The sequence below is a fragment of the Caretta caretta genome, chromosome 7 (assembly GCF_965140235.1).
Source record: "Caretta caretta isolate rCarCar2 chromosome 7, rCarCar1.hap1, whole genome shotgun sequence".
Lineage (NCBI taxonomy): Eukaryota > Metazoa > Chordata > Testudines > Cheloniidae > Caretta > Caretta caretta.
In genome coordinates, this window is record NC_134212.1 from 38,337,646 (window position 1) to 38,360,035 (window position 22,390).

General features: G+C 38.7%; 1 protein-coding gene across 4 annotated transcripts in view; it reads right to left on the minus strand.

Annotated features, from left to right (window-relative positions):
* Positions 1-22,390, minus strand: part of SYN2 (synapsin II) — a 418,695-nt gene that overhangs the window by 189,285 nt on the left and 207,020 nt on the right. For all 4 annotated transcript variants that reach the window (XM_048857162.2, XM_048857163.2, XM_048857165.2 and 1 more), the window contains exons 2-4: positions 15,293-15,350; positions 11,036-11,127; positions 3,458-3,614 (exon numbers count right to left, since the gene is read on the minus strand). In XM_048857162.2, the coding sequence (XP_048713119.1) occupies positions 3,458-3,614; positions 11,036-11,127; positions 15,293-15,350 (307 nt within the window). The remainder of the gene's footprint in view (positions 1-3,457; positions 3,615-11,035; positions 11,128-15,292; positions 15,351-22,390) is intronic.

Sequence of the window (22,390 nt, forward strand, 5' to 3'; positions counted from 1 at the left end):
GAAACCACTTTTTGCTAAATAAATTACCTCAGGCTTTGCTCGGGCAGGCTGAGTCTATTTCCCATCAATTGTTAATGAAGACTGTGACTGATGGCTAGACCTGGACATCTGGTTTATAATTTTATATTAAACTCTTGAACTTTTATATAATTTTTCTATGAATAATTTTCATAAGATTGCTTGCTCACTGGTATTAGCAAGTTAATTGTCCTGAAGGTCTTTCCTAAATGGGGCAATACAGAGAGGGTTTATATACAGTAAATGGTATGGCCATCCTTACATAATGATACATATGCAATTACACTCGCAAAAATGATCTCAGAGTTTGCATGGGCAATCGTCACTATTGAACACACACATTTAGATATAGAACAGTGTTTACTATAAATTAAGATTAAAAATAAATGTAAAATACAATCCAAATGATCAGAATGTACTTTACATTATCATTTTTAATCTAATATGTAAGCCAAAATGGGAAGGGCAAGAATTTAGGAAAAATATTCTTGATTATAGATGTACAACATCTACTCCAAATAGCATAGTTCTCCCCTTTCATTTCATTTTTAGATTAGTTCTATCTTTTTCTCCAATTTCCTTATTCTATGCTATAAATCTACAAGCTGGATATTAAGACAGAAGGCTAACAGAACAGAATACTACTCATGCACCTTGTGGATGGTTTAACTGAGTCAGTATGAAAGTTTAACTAAAGTGTGTGTCTATGGTCCTAACAAAAGGGAGTGTTGGCAGGTGCATGAGCCTAGATATTGAAGAGCTTTCTTTAAAGTAAAAACATTTCCAAAATCTTTAACAGCTCATATTAGTCTTCTGCTTGTAGAAGTGATTCAGCAGATGCACTGTAACACACATGGGCATAGGAGGGATAGCTCAGTGGTTTGAGCATTGGCCTGCTAAACCTAGGGTTGTGAGTTCAATCCTTGAGGGGGCCATTTAGGGATCTGGGGCAAAAATTGGGGATTGGTCCTGCTTCAAGCAGGGGGTTGGACTAGATCTCCTGAGGTCCCTTCCAACCCAGATATTCTATGATATGTGATTGAGATTCTGGGAGTTGGGCTGTTCCTCCTTTCATGCCTATGATACATAAAGAGTATCATATATATAAGGAACTGAGAGGAAGTTAAGGAGGGTAACTGATGTAGGACAAGGCCACTGAGCTATGCTCATATAAACCATCCACACTTTTTAGATAGCATATAAACTACATGTATAGAAATGTCTATCGGTTCAAATCATCCCCTCAGTCATGCATTTTAGTGAAAACAGCTTTTCAGCAGCAGCTTATCGTAGATGATTAAGGTAAGGAAACTAGCTGAATATACGTGATCAGTCTGACATTTTCAAATGTCATTAACTTACTTATTTCTAAATGGTCATCTCTGAGAGATGCATTACTGTGGGCTATGTACAGACCAGGTTTCAAAATTTAAAACACAGACATCTGTTGGTTATCAACATTTAGAAAGGGAAATAAATTCTCCTCCACATTCAAATAAAAGTAAAAAAATCAGCTGAAAAATATTTTAATGTCATTTTTCTAAAAGCATTTATTTCTGGGCTGAGACTAGTATGGGAAACTTCAGCCAAAAAGGTAATTTTCTGAGAATCAAAAAAACGGGATTTAGAAGAGAAGTGCCATCTCATTATTGCCTATTGCGTCACTACCTCAATGTTATAACAATGTTTGGAAATTCTTTATATCAAATGCCTGAAGTGACTCAGACTAAATATGACATAGTTTCTGTAGCTTTATTATTTGTCTTGTAATAGGCACACTATTAAACAAGCAGTATGTGCAACATGACTGAGATCTTTTAGTTTCAAATGTGCAACTTGACATTTGTTTTAACATAGTATTTGGAATTTACTAGAATAAGGGTTCAAATAATTCCTGGCTGTTATGGACATGATCAGACTCATATTAGCAAAAGCTCCCTGCTGATTCTTTACAAGAGACAAGATCAGCTACGAGCAACAGAAATCTTTCCCTTTTGTTGGAAGAAAGAACACAGTCATCTGAAAGTCCAGCACACTGTGTTTACAAAAGCTTTCCCCTGGCTTGCCAAGCTCAGTGCATACCTAAATATTTCAAACCCCTCAAAGCTCTAACAGCACTAGGAGGAGATTACAATGAGCTATTATTCATTAACATTTTATTACACCATTATTGCATATTAATGCTACTGATTTTGCCTCATTGCCCAGCTTTATTGCATAAGATGAATCAAAGCATTAAGAAATGCCACACAGAGCAGAAAATAACAGATGCATTAAAATAACATGTGCAGCAATGTAAATAACCTCTCAATTATGGGGTGCCTGCTTTTATCACAGCATAAAATGTTATAAAATTAGCTGTGTGCTGTGTACGGTAATGGCAGGTCATTTTTTTTGGAAGGCCTTTCTTAGAAAATGTTAAAAATAAAAATATTGAGGGCAGTTATGAGGACTAGAGTAAAACTTTCCCTCAATGGAAAAAATAGGTTGTCAGGTGTATGCTTCCTCCTCCTATTTCAGAGGAAAAACTTGTGAATCACTTACTATTTATAACCCACAGTAGTCTTGAAAGTTTTATTAGCTATTGGGCCATTGACTCTACAATGAAAAGGAAAGTAATTACACCCTCCGTAATCTTCTTATGCTTCAATCTCAAATGAGCCTTTTACAACAATATATTTTAAGTCAATATCACTGCCTAACACACAGCTCTGTAGGCTCTGCTCTGACTGTGCTGCACCAAAAAGAGAACCATGTTCTCCTTTATCCCCTATGTGGTTATAAAGGAAACTTAAACAGAACCTTCGAGGATCTGACAGGCCTGGATAAGTGTAAGTATGGACAGATCTGGTTTGTATACGAGAACTCCCAAAACACAAGTGGCCCCAGCAATTGCCCTAGGTGTAACTGAGGGCAAAATCTGACTCCTCGTTAGTACTTACAAAATTATGAAAAGAGCTTTCAAAACAAGGTAGCTAATAGCTTCATATTTCCTTGCTAGAGCACTGCCTAAAAAGCATTCACAAGTAGAAAGAAAACAATGGTTAAGAAGTTAGCTTAGATTATGTTAAAAACCACAAGTATGAAAAAAATTCTGAACTCACTTTTCCCAGAAGAAGCTGTGAATAAACACATCCTCCTCAATTGAGGGAGGATGTTAGCAGCATGTGGGTTTTCAGCCAGTTTCCTCACCTTTATTTCATTATTTTGAATATTTTCTCAGTCTTTACTCCTCCTACACTGGCTCATTCATAATGTGAAATTCAGAAATGCAGCTTGTTTGCTTTCTACCCTTTTCATTGCAGGTCAGCCACTCTGAGGAGTGACTTGATGGCTTGGAACTTAAATTACCACAACTAGGAACTCAAAAGAAAATAACCATTTAATTTTTTGCACCAGGAATCTACATTCTAAGCTTTATAATGAATGTATCACTTACCACCCAAGGTTTGTCGCAAAAATTATAGATTGACTCTAGGGAGTTGACACTGGGGACACCAGCATAATGCATTCCAATGATTAAGTTACGGAAGTCTTCGTTCTCAGCCATACTGAATGAATGTTGTCGAACAAGAACAAAATCAGGTCTGAATGACCTAAAGAGAAAGGGATATATAACTATTAGGGAATGATCAAATTATTTTCTCTGATAAAAGAGAATCTTAAAAGGGAAAGTTGTAGGAGCTGCTGGAGAGTAGTAGATGAATTAAAATAGCTTTTACAAGAGCATAAAAAAGATGGTTATTGGCTGAAGTATAAAACCAGGTGAACATTGTTATTTTTGAGCTACAGCTTTGTTGCATCTCTGTTCAGTTTTTGCTACTAGAGAAGTCATGACTCCCAAAGGTATCATATCCTAGTATGAAGAATAAGAGCTAGAGAGGAATTTCAGGCTATAATTACACTACGAGCTAGGCTGGGATTTCCCTGGTCATGTCTCTACACTCTCACTAGCTCTCACCCCTCTAGCGCCCGCACAAATAGTAGTGGAGCCATAGTAGCACGGGCAGCAGCACCAGAGGCATGGTTTAGCCATGCTGAGCACAAACCCACCTGAAACCAGTGGGTAGATACTCAGCACACTTAAGCCATGCCTCCACTGCTGCTACCTGTGCTCCTGCAGCTGCACTGCTATTTATATTCATGCCAGACTAATGAGAGCAGGCAAAAGTACGTATACGTGCGCAGAGGGATCACACCCCTAACACGTAGTGTAGGCAGCCTCAGACAGGAGTCTTACAGATTCAAAAACTTATGCTAAATACTCCCTTGAGATGCACAGCAGTATATTGACATTCCACCCTGACATATGATATAATATATACCATGTGCATTATATATACACATGTGGTATTTGCAGTATTCTAGCTTCTGTTTTTTACCCTTTGTATCCCAGACATGCATTGTTTTATAAAAACTTTAAAAGTTAAAGAACTTCACAGCTTTTTTTCCCTCATAAAATTCCTAACCAATGTCCTAATGTTTAGCTTTAAAAACATGTGGGCAGTATTGCTAAATAATTTCAATGTGTATTTTATATAAATCACTGCCACATAAGTCAAGCAGAATTAGATACTTTAATGTGTTTGCTTTATTCCTTTTAACTAAAATTAATTGCTAATGATAAATCCATTTTAATAAAATGGGGCCTTATTTATCATGAATCAGCAGTCTTTGAAAAGCAGGACGTTTGGGCAACATTAAATGTAAGCCTGTACAAATATTGAAATAGCTTTAAATAAAACAACTAATGTTTGTCAAATATCCTAACAGGAAGAACTTAACACCAAGACAAACTGGTAAATGATGCCAGAAAATATTTTTATAATTTGGAAAACAAGTCTGACCACACAAACTTAGTTTTATCATAATTAAAGGTTTCTTTCTTACCCCTGCATCCTTTAGGCTGAGAAAGAGTCGTCAGATTCCACAGCAGATTAAATACAGTGGGTCAGATTCTGATCTCATTTAGACAGATGTAACCCCAAAGTAACTCCACTGACTTCAACACTAAGCAGTGTAAATGAGATCAGAGTTGGTCCACTATATACCATCAGTAAAATAGGACATTGCATGAAATACAGCAAGCTCACAAATTTCCTGGATTATCACCCAGGAAGACTAAATTTTCACATCAAACTTTGTGCAATTTCTTTAGAAGCTTTTAAAGTTTGATTCTGTTCTGAAAAGTGATTATATAACCCCCCCCCCACACACACACACACTCGTTTACCCAGCAGATCTTCTCCCTGTGCATATTCAGTCACATTTGTTTTCCCAAGTGATAAAATAGGTATGTACTGCTATTTATTCCTGCTAGGCCTGCAGAGCCAACACATTTAAGAGGAAGTGAGCTGGATCCTGTTGCTCCTTGTGCATCCTCAACAGAACGGTTTACTAAATTCCAATCAATTTCACCTATGCAAGCACCCTGAAAGCAACAGGTTTGTACAGATGTCTTCAGAGTAAGCCTTCAGTGATAACCAAGTTGCACAGCTGTGACTGATGACATAATTTGGCCTGCTGAATGTTTATTACCAACAATGAGAAAACACAAGAAAAAAAGAACCGAGCATGATGCAGTGTTGCTAGTGCATGTAATTTTATCACAAGTCTTGTAATATGTTGTGTTTTTCTTAAAGTCACAAACCCTGGAGTCACATGATCACATGAAACTCTTGGCTTTCATTTTAAAATAAAAGGTTATTCCTAGCACTCCTGGTGAGACAGAAAAGCTTGAAAACATGAACCCAGGGGCTCAGACCCAGAAGGCAATAAATAAACAATATCTTCAAATCTCAGGATATTTTCTGGACTGACTCATAATACCTGAGCACTTGGAGATGGTAATACTGTTGACATACGTATCCCAGGCTAAAGATGTGGGGCTGACAAAAAACACCCTTTATGTTATTTTTACAAAAAGAAAAGGAGTACTTGTGGCACCTTATGCATCCGATGAAGTGAGCTGTAGCTCACGAAAGCTTATGCTCAAATAAATTGGTTAGTCTCTAAGGTGCCACAAGTACTCCTTTTCTTTTTGCGAATACAGACTAACACGGCTGATACTCTGAAACCTGTCATTATTTTTACAGTTGCTTTTTAGAACACATCCACATTTAACCTCTCATATGTTTCTTTCCTCCTTCCTTTGCTCTCTCCCATCTGGGAGCTAGAAGGGAGTGAGGAGACTGGTCTTGTACTGTAGTAAAGTAATCAGCATGGGGTTACCTGGATTATTCAGAGTATTAAGGGGTTGAGACACGCTCCACCTTCTCTCCTACCTATTAGTCAGTGGGCAACCCCAGTCTCTCCCTCCCCCACCATACATTTTGTAGTTCAGCTGAATAAAACAGCGAGTACCCAGCCTGCAGCACTATGATTAGAGCATTATTTTTGTTACGCTGAAAGGTCCCTTTACAAAACTTATGTTCCCTCTCCCCTCTTTGGGGATAAAGGTTTAAGCAGCTCCTGTTCTGTCCCTCTGGGAAGGCCTTCAGTGGGGTGCTGACAGATCTTCTCTCCATTCCCCTGAAGCCAGATCAGATTAGCACTCCCACTCAACATGTGAGGGGGAGGCAAGTGCTTGCCTTAGGCTCCAGCTGCACAGCTTTAGGAACACCTGAGCAAGAATTCTGCTCCTGTGATACATGCAGAGCAGAAGGAATAGGCCTTGCTGTCCAGCCAGGTATTGAGGGCTCCTCACAACACCAGGGAGAGGGGTAATGAGGAACAATGTTCCCAGATGACACCTCATGGCAGCCCTCCCTTTGCTTCCAGAAGTCCCTTTGCACCATCCCTTACACTGACTCCTGTGAACAGGAGACTATAGACAGCTTTGGCATGTCATGAAAATAATCAAGTGCCGCCCTCCCTTTTTAACAGTTTCCATGAAAAAAAAGACCGAGAAGAATATGCAGTTCAGGGAAGCACAGCATGTGCAGTCTTTAAGCGCTGTTGGATCATAGTTTCCTGAAAACTGAGCCTTTAGGAGAAGTGGGCAAAAATAAAAGCAAAAACCAGATGTTAAGAACCAGACTAGAACCAAACCTCTATCAGATTTGGAAATATTCCAGTGAGGTTTCTCCACTTCCATTCCCCAGCTAGGACAGGAAGTGATGAAACACCTTGAGGCAGCCTGTTCATATGCGATTTCCTGCTGGCGATGGAAACAGAACTAGGCTTGTCTATTCTCAGCAAATTTGCAACTTGATTTTGAGGAAGAATTCAAAAGGCTCGGATTAGAGATGGCTGGAAGTTGCAATGGTGGAATCTGGAATCAGGTCTTTTAGAGATTGGTGATATCTGAATCTGGGTTTTGGCTTGGTCCATTATCAAGATAAGGGCTATTGGCATAATTCAGATATTGATGGGGGTTCTGATTTCATACACCCCAAAGTATTTAGATTCATTGGCTTTGGTTTGGGTCTGCTCTAGGGATGTAAAATGTTAACCGATAAGCATTACTCTTACCGGTTAACCCACCCCAACTGTTAACTGCCAGCCAGCCACACCGGCCCTAGCCCCAACTGGCCCCTGCTGGATTGGCCCTGGCCCCAGCCCCAGCCCCAGCCGTGCTGGCCAACCCTTTAATTGGTTAACCATTTAAATGAAATATTTTTAAATTGTTTAAACAGTTAATTTTTTAAACAATATTTACATCCCTAGTCTGCTCCTAGTTCTGATGGTTCAGGTAAGCATCTGAGTTTCTGGCTGTTTATCCAAAACTAAACACAACAAAATCTTACACTCATCACTACTCTTTAGTAAATTAAGCAACTGAAACCTTGAAATTTAGGTACTTGCAATGCCAGGTGAAGGGAAGCAGAAGACGTAGAATCATAATATTTAGTTTAGAATCATAATATTCCTTAGAATAAGTTCCTGTGACACGCTAGCGACAGATTCCCAACCACATTCAATTTCATGTCTAGACAAATCAGTGACTAGCTTGAAGCAATTAATCTATGGTGAGCAATATTATAATACCAGGGTGCAGGGTGAAGAGAGTTGTGGGGCATCAAAGTATATTGTGAATTGGATGGTGTTCATTAGCTTTAGAATCAGAAAGTGGAAAAAAAGTTCCACGAAGCTGACAGTAAATCAAGTACTCAACTATAATTACAACTTTTTATGCTACAAAAGCATGCCCATAATAAATGCAGGCAATATCCTAGGGCTTCATTTTTCAAAACTATTTAAAGGATTTGAACCCCTGATTCTTGCTAAAAATCAATGGCAACTGCATATTCAAATCTCTTAAGAAGATTCGATATTCCCAGCCTGAACGCAGCTGGACACTTGCACTGTTTTCCAAGTATACGGCATAATTTGTCTGGAGCAACATTACAAAGATTAGTAGTTAGATGAAATGGCATTGTAGACTGGACTACAAACTGGCAAGTTAATGCTTGTTTTTATCAAGTGATCCTTAGGGTATTTATAGGGTAGTTCTGAGAACGTGTGATCTAGGTTTCAGTGGGGAATGTCAAGTGCACTGAAGTGTGTGTCGTGTAAAGAAATTCAATTTACTGGCACAGAATGGGTAAAAACACTTGAAGGATTACTGATCCTCCTCCTTTATTTTTGCAGACCACCCAGGGCAAGGGAGAGTCTGCACCTTGATCTTACAAAAAGGGGAAGACCATTGAGGGATTACACATCATCTCAGAGTGTACTGTGCACTTAGACAAAGGAAAAAGATAGGAAGTGCCCATTTAAAATGTAAGCTCTCTGAACTGACCCTAGATGGAACTGACCTAAATCCAGGGGCGGCTCCGAATTGTCGCAGCGCCCGGAAGAGCAGCGGGGCTGCCGCCGAATTGCCACCGTGGGACACAGACCGCCGCCCCATTCTCAATGCTGCCCCAGGCACCTGCTTGGAAAGCAGGTGCCTGGAGCCAGCCCTGCCTAAGTCTCCCCTCCACCGCACATCCTCTCAGTTGAAGACTGGTGCATGAAATTTAGAGGAAGGAATGTAAGGAGTTGGTGCATTCTGATCAGAATAAAGAGAGTGAGTTACAGTTCTGTAATTGATACTGGACAGAAAGTCTACACATGACTGCATATACATATATAGAGGTGTGTGCACAAAACTCACCACTGACACAAAGCCTCCCAAACCCCAAAATCTCAATGTTTTGTGACAAATGTTTTTTCCATTTTTTCCAGCATTTTTTTCCCTTTTTTGTGAAAATGAAAGGCAGCTTTTGCATATTTAAAAAAATCTTCCTAGTAAACACTACAAAATGGAAAGTTTCTTTCTTGGGAAAATACATAATAACGTATGATTTTGTCCAGAAAGTGACATTTTGCTCTGCAAAGCTATGCTAAAAGTTCCCTTTGAATCACATTAGCAAGTACTACCAAAACATAAGTTTTCTCATCTGAATATTCAGAAATCAAAAACTGCTATTAAATCTCATTGTATATATTACAAGTGAAGTCCTTGCTCCACTGAAGTCAATGGGAATTTTTACCATTGACTTCAATGGGCCACTGTTTCACCCTGAAAGTGGAGCTCTTCCTGTGTCCTCCTTCTAAGAGATTGACTTAGGGCAAACAAAGGGACATGGTGCACATCCTGTTATCTGGCCCATACACTAAAAAGTGGCTTAAACGAGGTTTCTTGTCAGCTGAACATTTGAAGAACACACTTCCGTGTACCTCTGCATTCCTATAGGCTGCTATAAAAAAGATGGAGACAAATTTCTCTCTCTTGCCACAGAGGACAGGACAAGAAGCAATGGGTTCAAACTACAGCATAACAGATTTAGATTCAATCTCAGAAAAAAAAACTTCCTAACTGCAAGCACAGTAGGACAATAGAACAGACGGCCTAGGGAAGTCACGGAAGCTCCTTCATTGGAGGTTTTCAAAAAGAGTCTGGATAGCCATCTGTCTTGGATGGTTTAGACACCACAAATCCTGCATTTTGGCAGAGGGTTAGATTATATGGCCCGGCCCTGGCCCTTCTAACCCTATGGTTCTATGATTCTAAATGATCTACACCGGTCCAAATATTTAATAGGCTTCAGACAGTGGAGTTTAAAAAAAGGGTGAGATATAGTTAACCAAAAGACTGCCACAGGAGTTGCATGATTTTTCACTTATTTATGACAAAGGATGTAAGCAGAAACATAGTTATATGTTTTAATAAAATTAAAAAGGATAAACATAGTAAAACAATCATTATTATTTTCAATGCAGTAGTTCCTGCGGCAGGATAAGAGCTTTTCAGACACACAAGATGACAGTTCCAGCCCCAAATAGCCTTCCAATTGAAAAAGTTTGCTCCAGGGGTAAGTGGGGATTTTATACTAGATTTCAGCATGGAAAACCATTTTTTCTTTATGACACTTTTCAAACTCCACAGGGAAAAATTCACAATAATATAGTACTTGTGACTGATCAGTGATGTTTCAATCATCTTCAAAACACAAAGAAAATATTTATACAGGTACACTGCCATGCACATATTACAACAGATGATCTGTTTTCATTTAGGTCCTGATCCTGCACTGGGCCCAATGTGAAATTCACTTCAGTATAGTGTCAACAAATCTAATAATTAATCTATGGGGACAAGAAGGAATGTTTAAAGAAAACTAGAAACAAGTTAAAGTTTTCAGTGCTAAGTAGTCCTAGTTCTACACTATCCTGGCAATTCCATTAGGTTGCCACACCCATAACAATGGTAACAATTTACTGAAGAGATCCTTTGTCAGCTCGCTGTTATACTTGCTCACACACAAGTGCCACAACTGGGTTTCGTCACACTGCCAGGTTGCTTTCTTTCTTGATGTTGACTGCAGAGAATTTGAGGCCTGTCTCATGAATCAGAATTCCTTGTAGTGGGGATACCACATGTGGGCAAGTACAGCTACAGAGAAAAGTATCTCCTCTTACTCAAGCATTTTAGTAAGGAATTCCAGTTAATTCTTCCCTTCAAGGGTTACACCTTCTTATGCTTTATTCAGGTGTTCTTTTGTTTGTTTATTTTGTTTTTCAAACTTACCTGACAACTTTGGTGCCATTACGGAATGCTTGGATGTCTACGGCATAACTGCCCTCAGCATGGGCTATCAAGTTGATCTCTGAAAATTGTGCCTATGAAAAAAGACTCAGATAAGTCAACCTGCTTTTATTTTACCCATATTTTAACTAACTTCCTTCTCTTTATTTTAAACATTAGCGTTTAATTGCCAATGTTGTGCATGAAGCATAACTAGTATTGAAAACAAATACTTTTCACCTAAAAAAGTCAGGCATATTCACATCACCACAAGTTTGCCACAGTTCTAACATATTAAAAGAAAAAATGGGCTACAGCATGAATATATCCATGGTAAGGGCCTATCTGGGGCTCATACACAGGATGAGCATATTTCCTTCTTCATCTCTGTATCAAAGGTTGATATTTATTTTTGCTCTGTGTGGTATTTCAGTGGAAAATTAATAGAGAGACTACTTAAAGTTATAGCCTATGTTGTCCAGAAACCATATAACCAAACTATGAATTAGAGGCAAATACCATACGTAAACAGAGCACCTGCTTACAGCATGTGTATCAATGTCCCTACATATACACACTTTTTCTGTATTATGTGCATTTATTCTTCTTCTAAAGAGGTTCCACATCAAGTATCCTATGCACAACACTATACAGTCATGATTCACAAATGCAGAATTTCTCTTAGAAAGATATTTTCGCACACTAGAAATGTGACATTTACAAGGACAATAATTCAATTCCATACTGTTCGTGAGTAAAGTGACACTGTGATCCCTCAGTTATTTGAAATAAAAGGACAGGATGTTTTTCATATATGTCGTGTCTTTCATCTACATAGACTCCCACAGCTCTTTATTATAACACTGACCAGCAGAATAATGGAAATGCCCCCAGCTATAATGTTTTGGTTCGATAAATGAAGGCATCTTTGCTGTCCCAGATACCAATACAGAAAGCATCAGAAGGCTCACTGAAAACTGGAGTCAATGGAAGTTTGCCTGAGTAAACCCTGTGTAAGAGCCTCAGAGCTTGGCCATGCAAAGTGCTGACTAATCTGACCCAATCCATCAAAGCACTTAAGCATGTGCCTAACTTTAAGCATGTGACTAGCCCATTGAATCTAAACACACGCTTAAGAGCTCTGATGGATAGGGGCCAGAATGCTCTGGACCTTGCTGGATGAAGCCCTTGGCACATAGTTTTTAAATTAAATTGATAACATACACACTTTACAATGGCAATGTCGGAAGTTATGAATATACATCTGTCAGGATTCCCTCCCCACTCTGAACTCTAGGGTACAGATGTGGGGACCCGCATTAACCAGCTTAGGTTAAAAATTTCCCCAATGCACAAATCCTTCCTTGTCCTTAGATGGGTACTGCTGCCACCACCAAGCGAGTTAGACAAAGATTCAGGAAAAGGACCACTTGGAGTTCCTGTTTCCCTAAAATATCCCCCCTTCGCCCCCTTTCCTGGGGAGGCTTGAAAATAATATACCAACCAAATAGGTAAACAAGGTGAGCACAGACCAGCCCCTTGGGTTTTTAGGACACTAAAAACCAACCAGGTTCTTAAAAGCAGAACTTTATTATAAAGAAAATGTAAAACAAGGACCTCTGTAAAATCAGGATGGAAGGTAATTTTACAGGGTAATCAGATTCAAAACACAGAGGATTCCCCTCTAGGCAAAACTTTAAAGTTACCAAAAAAAAAAAAAAAAAACAACACCAGGAATTAACCTCCCTCTTAGCCTAGGGAAAATTCACAAGCTACAACAAAAAATAATCTAACACGTTTCCTTCCTATTACTTACAATTTGTAATCTTAGATGGTTAATTCAGACATAGCTTTAGTAGATGTATTTTCCCTGCCCTGGTTCCTTACTGACCCAGAGAGAACACAAAGAAAAAAAAAAACAAAAAACTTTCCCCCACAGATTTGAAAGTATCTTCTCCCCTTATTGGTCCTTTTGGTCAGGTGCCAACCAGGTTATTTGAGCTTCTTAACCCTTTACAGGTAAAGGAAGGATTTTATGCTACCCTTAGCTGTATGTTTATGATAACATCTAAGAACTGAGGCTGTTATAGAAACAATAATTCAGAATATGTTTAATTTGATACTTGCTTCTAATCTTTCTGATTCATTAATCAGGTTAAAACGACCAATTCCAGTGGCTTGCTTCCTCAAAGTATCCTAATCATGTGTTTTGCCATTGAATTAAAAATTTGACAAGTGCTAGAAAGGCTGTAGGTTTATTTTTCTATACAATGACTGGGCTTAAGTGCTCCAGTGGACACTGGGCCAAATTCTTGACATCTATTTTGGAAAGAAGGAAAAAGATTTCACAGTACAGGAAAGTGCTCTAATATTCAGAACAACTGTGAACAGGATTCTCATCTCACCGGAGTTTGTCCGTAAGGTGCAACATGCCCTCCAATTTCTGTGTATAACTGTGTGTAACAAATGCAGCAAGTAGTAAGGCAAATGTGACACTGAGAACCACCTCCTGCTCAGCACTCAGTGGCGATGGGGATTGAGACTGTACCCCATCTATCTTTTTGTTAGACTACATTTTCTCTGGGCCCTCCATGAACTTGTGTGCTCCAGTGCCAATACAGGGAGAAGTCTACAATTTTCTTGCAGTTTCCAAGTCCTGCATTTCCACAGTATGCTGTTTGCTCAGTGTCTGAACCCTCTACCTGCATTATGATGTTCAGGAAGTCCAACATGCTGATAATGCACTGCTGGCAGTTACTAACTATAAAATATTAAAATGGTGTCAGTGACTCAGGTTAATTGCACAGTAGAAAACTTCTGTTACCATGGGATTAGTAGGGTCCACAAAAACAAAAAATTCCTCAAACTTTCACTGTCCCATCCACAAAAAGCAGGTCCCGACTCTGCAACAGACTCTGTGCCAAGAGGATCCCCACAGCCTCACCCCCAAGCTCAGAGCCCCCTCATGTACCCCCAAACCTCACCCCCATCCAGAGCCGTCACCCTCACCCTCTCCTGCACCCCAACCCCCTGTCCCAGTCCGGTGAAAATGAGCAAGTGAGTGAGGGTAGGGGAGAGCAGGTGACGGACGGAGGGGAGATGGAGTGAGTGGGGGGCCAGGCAGGGCAAGGGTGTTCGGTATTCTGCAATCAGAAAGTTGGCAACCTTACTCCACACGGGTAATGCTTGTGTGACTTGAACTACAGGATTGGATGTATATCTGAACTATATTTTAGGTCCAGATAATATGCTTCCTTTTTCCCTAACCCCAACAACACTCCTGCAGATCCCCACAAGACTTTCCATGCTTCTGAGTTAAAAATGTGGATCAGATCCTCAGCTGGCATAAAGCAATGTGGTTACATTCAAGTCAGTAGAGCTATGTTGGATTTACATTAGCTGAGAACCTGGCTCGTGATATTTTGTTCTCTCAGGGCCCTATTCAAAAGATTCCAGAGACAAAACAATCCCTTTTATGTGACAACAAAATATGGAAAAGATTCATGGCTACAGTCCCTTTTATATACAGTCACTGAAAGCATGCAAAGAATGTGTTTATTGCCCTTTTCAGAAATCCAATTCAAGTGAAATCTGTATAAATCTTCTAAGGCTCTGCAGATATATATGGCTTTACCCCATATTTTAGAAGTGCTAAAACTGCACTGGGGTACATGTACATTTTAAAATTAAGACAGCAATAGCGTGAACCAGAAAAAGCCAACATTCAGTCTCACTCATCCTTTGGGAAATCAGTTGTCTGTAGCTAACCCTTCTGATCATTTCATATTTTTACCACTATGCAAAGCTATGATGATACTCTAGTAAGAGCTGCATTAAAATGAAAATGAATACTTGAAATTTTTATTGCAGTCTCCTGAGGCTGCATCCCAGGGCCTTAGAAAGGGTTGGGATGATCAGGCACAGCAATGAAGGGACCAGAATCATGACGCTGGACTATAATGTGCCATGTCACCACCACAAGGACATTAGAACAGTTAATGGGGGGTGGGCACTTAAGGCCCCCCCCAAAGTACCCCTCCAATTAAATAAGTTTGTTCTTGCCACATTCATAATTCACAACAAAATTTAACAGTAGCAAAATTTTCATGAAGCTTTTGGCATTGCTTAAGAAATTCCATAAAAGAAGAGCTAGCAAATTCACATGCTATTTAACCCACTTACACACTCTCAATTTTCAAGGGACTATATAGAAAATGATAAATAAATATTTGTAACATCTAGAGTAAATAGTTTAGTTACCTGTTCAACTTTGATGTCATATTCCCCATGGACCTTTTTCCCACGAAAGCACTTGACCCTGGAAAAAGAAAAATGTCACTAAGTTATGTACAGTAATACATGCAAATTAGTGTACTTGAGAAAGGACATGTAACAATAGTCAGTAGCCAGGTTTAGTTTTCAAATGATTTTCTGTATATTATAAATATATATTCATAACAGATTATTACACATTGGTCTATTTTACATACCCATATTCTCACACCAGCCACCTCCTCTCTTTCTTTCCATCATGGTACATAGAAAAATCAGTTTGCTTCCACCACAAGAGGTATCCCTAATGTTGTTGTTATAACACAATTTAATCCATATATATTATAATAATAAAATGGTTACTGACAACAAGATGTGATCCTGCTTCCATTAAAGACAATGGCAAAATCCCATTTACTTTTATGCAAACAAGGGCCCTACAATGAATCATGTCAATCTGTATGTTCTCAGTTTACTCAGAAGCCTATTCTATGACAAACTCTGCAAAATCCTGCTCAAAATGTCAAAGAGTTGTGATCTGCCTTTTAAATGAACTTTCAGTGATGACCCTAGATGTGGCACTCAATGAACATCTGGGTGACCAATTTACAACACTATCACATCAACCTACCCTACCTCAAATATATTTATATTCCACTAGAGACAAAATAGGACTAACACATTTTGACAATGTGTTCCTCTGTATTTGTTGTTTATCTACTTAGCTTTGCTTTTTTTGGGAAGATATTTTTGGAGGAGGATTTTACTTCAAATTGGCATCCTAAACAGTCTTCTCTTACAAAGACTGTTAATTTTATTTCTTAAATAGCCTATGTAGTTATTTTAAAAACTTTATGCCTTGGATTCCAATTAGAATTTCATATTCATAGCTCTTAAAGTAAGAAAACCAAAGGCATATACCAACACTATAATACTGTTCCTCCTTCTTCCTACATCAGTGTCTGGTTTGATACCAGTGTTGCCCCTCTGCTGAGTGGGAGCAGTTGTCTAGGGCCTTGCAGGTTAGTTTCTAGTGGAGGAGAAATCAGAAAGGCAGAGTCTGGGTATATTCCAAATGTTATTTGCTTTATTTATACACATATACAAGTCTTGAAATAAGATGATCAAATAGCAATGACTTCTTATAGGCATCTCAGTTCAACACTGATCCCCTGACTCTCAAGGAACAACTCTGCCTCAAGAACTGACTCTAAACATAGATCAAACTCTTCTGCTGCTCAAGCAGTTCCCACTACATAACCCACCACACCACCACAGAATGTCTTCCCAAGAGTCAAAACTTGCTTTCACAATAAAAAAAAGAACTTGGGACAAATTGTTTAACTGACACCTGCCACAACAACACTTATTACACTAAAATCTTTCTTACTGAGAAAAAACAATTAAGAAATGGATTTTGTATAGCAAGCAGCTAATTAATTAACCTTGCCCCAATTATTCTCTGAAACTTCGCCACAGTAGCAAAGCAAACTCAGGTTGTCTTAATGTACTGTATCGTCCAGAAGATGACAGCAAATCCAAGGAACCCATAAGTCCTGGAAAAAAACTATAACAGGTACATATTGGAACAGAAGGCCTGATTTTCAAAAGATGCAGAGCATAGCCACAGGTGCACAGCTCCTCAGAAAAAGATCTTAGGTGTACAACAGTGTGTAGCTTAATTGTCCAGACAGGTTCCCATTAGAAAATTAGGGACTTAGCTTTTATAAAATGCTAACAGCCTATTCCTGCTCCACAGACTCCAATTGCAAAACTCCTGTTGATTTCATTAGGAGCAGGAAGGGGTTCTGTTCAGTCATGGATGAGGTATACATGATATGTGATACAGTGTAAAATGATTTTAATTTAAATAGAACTACGTTGGTTCCAGAAATTAATGTTACAACAAGTCTGCCTTTTGGCATACTGAAATATAAGTTTATAACACGATTCAGCTTTATGAATAAGTTTCAAAAGACCATTTAAAGATATCTCCAGTCTCACATTGTTTTCTCTAACAAATGCCAAGAACTGATTAATTCCATGGCTGAGGAAATGGAACTAAAAGTTTGTAAAATCGTTTTTTTTTAAAGTTCATCTTTCAAAGAAACAGCAGGAGTCATTTATTTCTCTAGATGACTGGGATCTATTTTATATATTGGCAAATGTACTACATCTCAATTTAGGTTAAATACTGTCCATTAGATTCATCTTTTCTTTTTAAACATCCTTTGGATGAGGCAATCATTAAACAACTGATCTCTGGCATGATTCACATTTCAACAAATGACTTCAGCTTTGAAAATAAACAGTAATAGTAAGTGCAAAGTGATGCCATCTGGAGCCTGACAACAAATGTTAAACATGATGGAACTGGAAATACTTAAAGTGACTTAATTCCATAGTAGCATTAAAAACTGCAATGTGTCATACATACGCGCTCTCGACATTTTACTGAGAGAGTCTGCTCTGAATCTCACCAAAACATACATTATGGTCATGGATCCCTAGTATCAGATGACTAAACACTGGGCAATTTTTAATGTGTTTATTGACTGTGCACTAGGACCTAATTCAAATTTAACTACCCCTCAAATCACAGAAAATGCAGTACCACCCTACCTTAATTATTCCCAGCAACCTTCATAAATGACATGACTGCACATTTCTTAAGACAATTATTAAATTTATGTTCTTGTAGTAAAAAAAGGGGGTGGAAAGAATTAGCTCATACTATGGTGGTGGTGGTCTATTTACAAAGTTTCGCTTAAGTACAGTTGGAAATTCCCACAGTCTTATCACTTTTGGCAGAGTGTGAATCTCTCCATCTCAGCTACTGACACATTTCCGTGGAAAATCAGGTGAGACCAAGGCTAGGATTTCTAAACCGGGTATTTTTTTTAAGAGAGTATTGTTAGCTGTCAGATTAACAAAACATACTGCATCAGAAGAAAGTAAAAAATAACAACTCAGTGTTGATAGTGTAATGCGCAAGTGTGGAGGGGAGAAGAATGATGGATACTTTTTTCTTTCTCTATTAAATTCACTGTATAAACAGTTGCTTGCCAGAACGTAATGTACAGGAAATGGACAGGTATTAATACTAATGTCCTCTACTGAAGTTGTCAGCATCAGCACTTACATACAGGATCTTCTGAAAATGAGCAAAAATATTTACACATTTCATACTCTGGGTAAAATCTCACTTATTTAAAATCACACAACTCTGCAATATAGTTGTCAGAGATGCAGCTGAATGTGAACTCAGTACTAGCTATGCAGCTTTGGCAACAGCAATAAATGAAGTAGTGAAAATTTTAAAATATGCTGAATAAATAAGGGAGAGAAGGTGGGTAAGGTAACATCTTTTATCAGACCAACTTCGGTTCATGAAAGAGACAATTTTTCAAGCTCACACAGAGCTCTTCTTCAGGTGAGCTCTACGTATGCTCAAAAGCTTGACTCTCTCACCAACAGAAGTTGGTCCAATAAAATATATTACCTCACCTACCTTAACTCTCATATATGCTGGGACCAACATGACTACAACACCACCACTGCGAACACCACCTGGATAAATAACAAAGCCCTGCAATGTTTTCCTTTTAACACAGGGACATTACATTGGACCCTCAAATTATGAAAACAAGAATATACATTTCTATAGCACCTTATCATATCACAAAGCATCCCCTATAGAGCAAGAAAGCATGAAAACTGGCCCTGATTACAAACCCAAACTAAGGTATTGATTAAACAGAAGAATAGCAGGGTTCCCTTCTGGGGGGAGAAATGGACAATATGAAGATACATGTATTTTCCTGAGTCAGTTTTGCAAGCCAAGTTGGACAATAGTCCAACCTCCAGTAACTGCAAGTCACCACTCCAACCCTTATATTACCTAATTAATGCAATTGTTACACAATGATGAATGAGAAGGTTGCACCTATCATCAATGTTCAGATTTTAAAACTATTTAAGACTGAAGTACAAGTCGCAGAGGTCTTGGATAGACATACTCTATATTTTAACCAATTTATTTGAGCATGAGCTTTCGTGAGCTAAGCTCATGCTCAAATAAATTGGTTAGTCTCTAAGGTGCTACAAGTACTCCTTTTCTTTTTGCGAATACAGAGTAACACGGCTGTTACTCTGAAATCTGAACTCTATATTTTAACATCTATTCCGCATAGAAAACAATAGATCATTGGACATAAGTATAACTATAAAAAATATAGTCCAGGGACCTAGTCCTGCAAACTTTATGCTCAAACTTAACATTGTGCATGTGAGTAGTCCCTTGGAGTCCACTCTAGTGCATGAAGTTACACATGTGTGCAAAGCAGAAATGAGGCTTAAAATGATATAAATGGTAATTAGAGGGAGATTTTCCGAAGTCCTCATTGTTGGACTACTTCTGACCCCAAATGAAGACACTGGCCGTTGACTTCAGTGGGGGAAAGTTAAGGCAATGTTGAATGCTTCAGAAAATGTGACCCTCTTCTATCTTGCTGACCACTAATATCTCATTGCTTCCTTATACTCTCCTGCACTGGTCTGTCTGTATCTATTTGTTGTTTCTTGTCTTAGACTGTAAGCTCTCTGGGACATGAGCTCTTTTTGTTCTGTGATGGTACAGTGCCTAGTGCAATAGGGTCTTGTCCACATCTGGGGCACCTGGGTGCTAAAATAATACAAATGAAATAATATTAATAGTAATAAATAATAAAACCACCTAATGCTGTTAGGGACTCCAGTGCATCCTTTCTGTGCTTCTTTATTAACTTGTGCTAACTCTATACACATTCTTTTTAGTTACAGTTTTGCTGACTAATCTCATTTTTTACATTACATTTCAATACTTATAAACCTAGAGTAGAGGTCACTTAGAAAAAATATGTATGAGAAAAAACAGTGGTGAGGTAGTTTCCAAAACACAGAACTGTGGTTAGCTTTTCTCGTTTTTGTCTGGCGTATGTTATTTGTTTAGTACCAACAACTGCAGAGCACTGCACAGATCATAGAGGAAGACATGGCCCCTGTCCTGAACATTTACAGTGTAAGGGCTTAATCCTGTAAATGGAAAGATAAACAAAAACAGATCTGCAAGTAGGGTCCTTGATTTCAAAAGGACAAACTTAAAATAATTAAGAGAATTAGCAGGGAAATGGACTGGACTGCAGAACTCAAGGATCGACTGTGGAGGAAACTTGGAATTACTTTAAGTCAAAGCTGCAGAAACTATCTTAAGCCTGCATCCAACGCAAGGGAAAAAAATTGAAAGGTGAGGATTGCAGACCAAGCTGGATGAGCAGTCATCTCAAACAGGTGATTAAGAGAAAGCAGAAAGGCTTCAAGGAATGGAAGATGGGATGGATCAGCAAGGAAAGCTACCTCTTAGAGGTCAGAAAGTTTAGGGAAAAAGAGAGAATTGCCAAAAGCCAACCGGAGTTGGACCTGCAAGGGAAATTAAAACCAATAGTAAAATGTTCTATAGCCATATAAATAAAAAAAAAAACAGGGAAAGAAGCAGTGGGCTCGCAAAGCACTGAGATGGGGGTGGAGATTAAAGATAATCTAGGCATGGCCCAGCACCTAAACAAATACTCTGCCTGAATTTTTAATAAAGGTACTGAGGAGCTAAGGGGTAGTGGCAGGGCGGCTAATGGAAATGGGGATATGGAAGTAGAAATTACCTCATCCGAGGTAGAAGTTAAACTCAAACATCTTAAGGGGACTAAACTGCAGGGCCTGGATAATCTCCATCCAAGAATATTAAAAGAACTGGAACATGAAATGGTAAGCCCAATACCACAGGTTTTTTATGAATCTGTAAACTCAGGGTCATACCCTCTGATGGGAGGATTGCTTATATAGTATCTATTTTAAAGAAAGGGAAAAAAAACTGATCCAGTAAACTACATGACTGTTAGCTTAACCTCAATTGTATGCAAAGTCTTAGAACAAATTTTGAAAGAGAAAGCAGTAAAAAACATTGAGGTAAACAGTAACTGGGATCAAATACAGCATGGTTTTATAAAAGGTAGATAGTGCCAGACCAAACTGATCTCTTTCTTTGAGAAGATAACTGATTTTTTAGACAAAGGAAATGCAGTAGATCTAATCTACCTGGATTTCAGTAACACATTTGATACAGTTCCACATGGGAAATTATTAGCTAAACTGGAGAAGATGGGGATTAATATGAGAATTGAAAGGTGAATAAAGAATTGGTTAAAGGTGAGACTACAATGGTCACACTGAAGGTGAACTGTCAGACTGGAAGGAGGTTACTAGTGGTGTTCCTCAAGGATCAGTCTTGGGACCAATGACTTTGGCACAAAAAGTGGAAATGTGCTAGTAAAATTGCAGATGACACAAAGTTGGAAGGTATTGCCAATATAGAGGAGAACCAGAATATCATACAAGAAGATCTGAATGACTTTGAAAATTGGAGTAACAGAAATGGGATGAAATTTAATAGTGCAAAATGCAAGGTCATATACTTAGAGACCAACCATAAGAATTTTTCCTGTAAGCTAGAGACATATCAATTGGAAGTGACAGAGGATGAGAAAGACCTGGATGTACTGGTTGATAATAGGATGACTATGGGCTGCCAATGTGATCCTAGGATCTGAAGTATTTCTAGTAGGAAGTGTGAGTATCATTATACAAGGCACTGATGAGACTTCATATGGAATACTATATGCAATTCTGGTCTCCCATTTTTAAGAAAGATGAATTCAAACTGGAACAGGTGCACAAAAGGGCTACTAGGATGATCAGAGGAATGGAAAACCTACTTTATGAGAGAAGACTCAAAGAGCTTGGCTTGTTTAGCCTAACCAAACGAAGGCTGCGGGGAATTATGACTGCTCTCTATAAATACATCAGAAGGATAAATACCAGGAAGGGAGAGGAGTTAAGTTAAGCCTCAGCGTTGACACCAGAACAAATGGATATCAACGGCGATCAACAATTTTAGGCTTGAAGGTTTCTAACCATCAGAAGAGTTAAGATCTGGAACAGCCTTCCAAGGGGAGCAGTGGGGGCAAAAACCCTAACTGGCTTCAAGACTGAGCT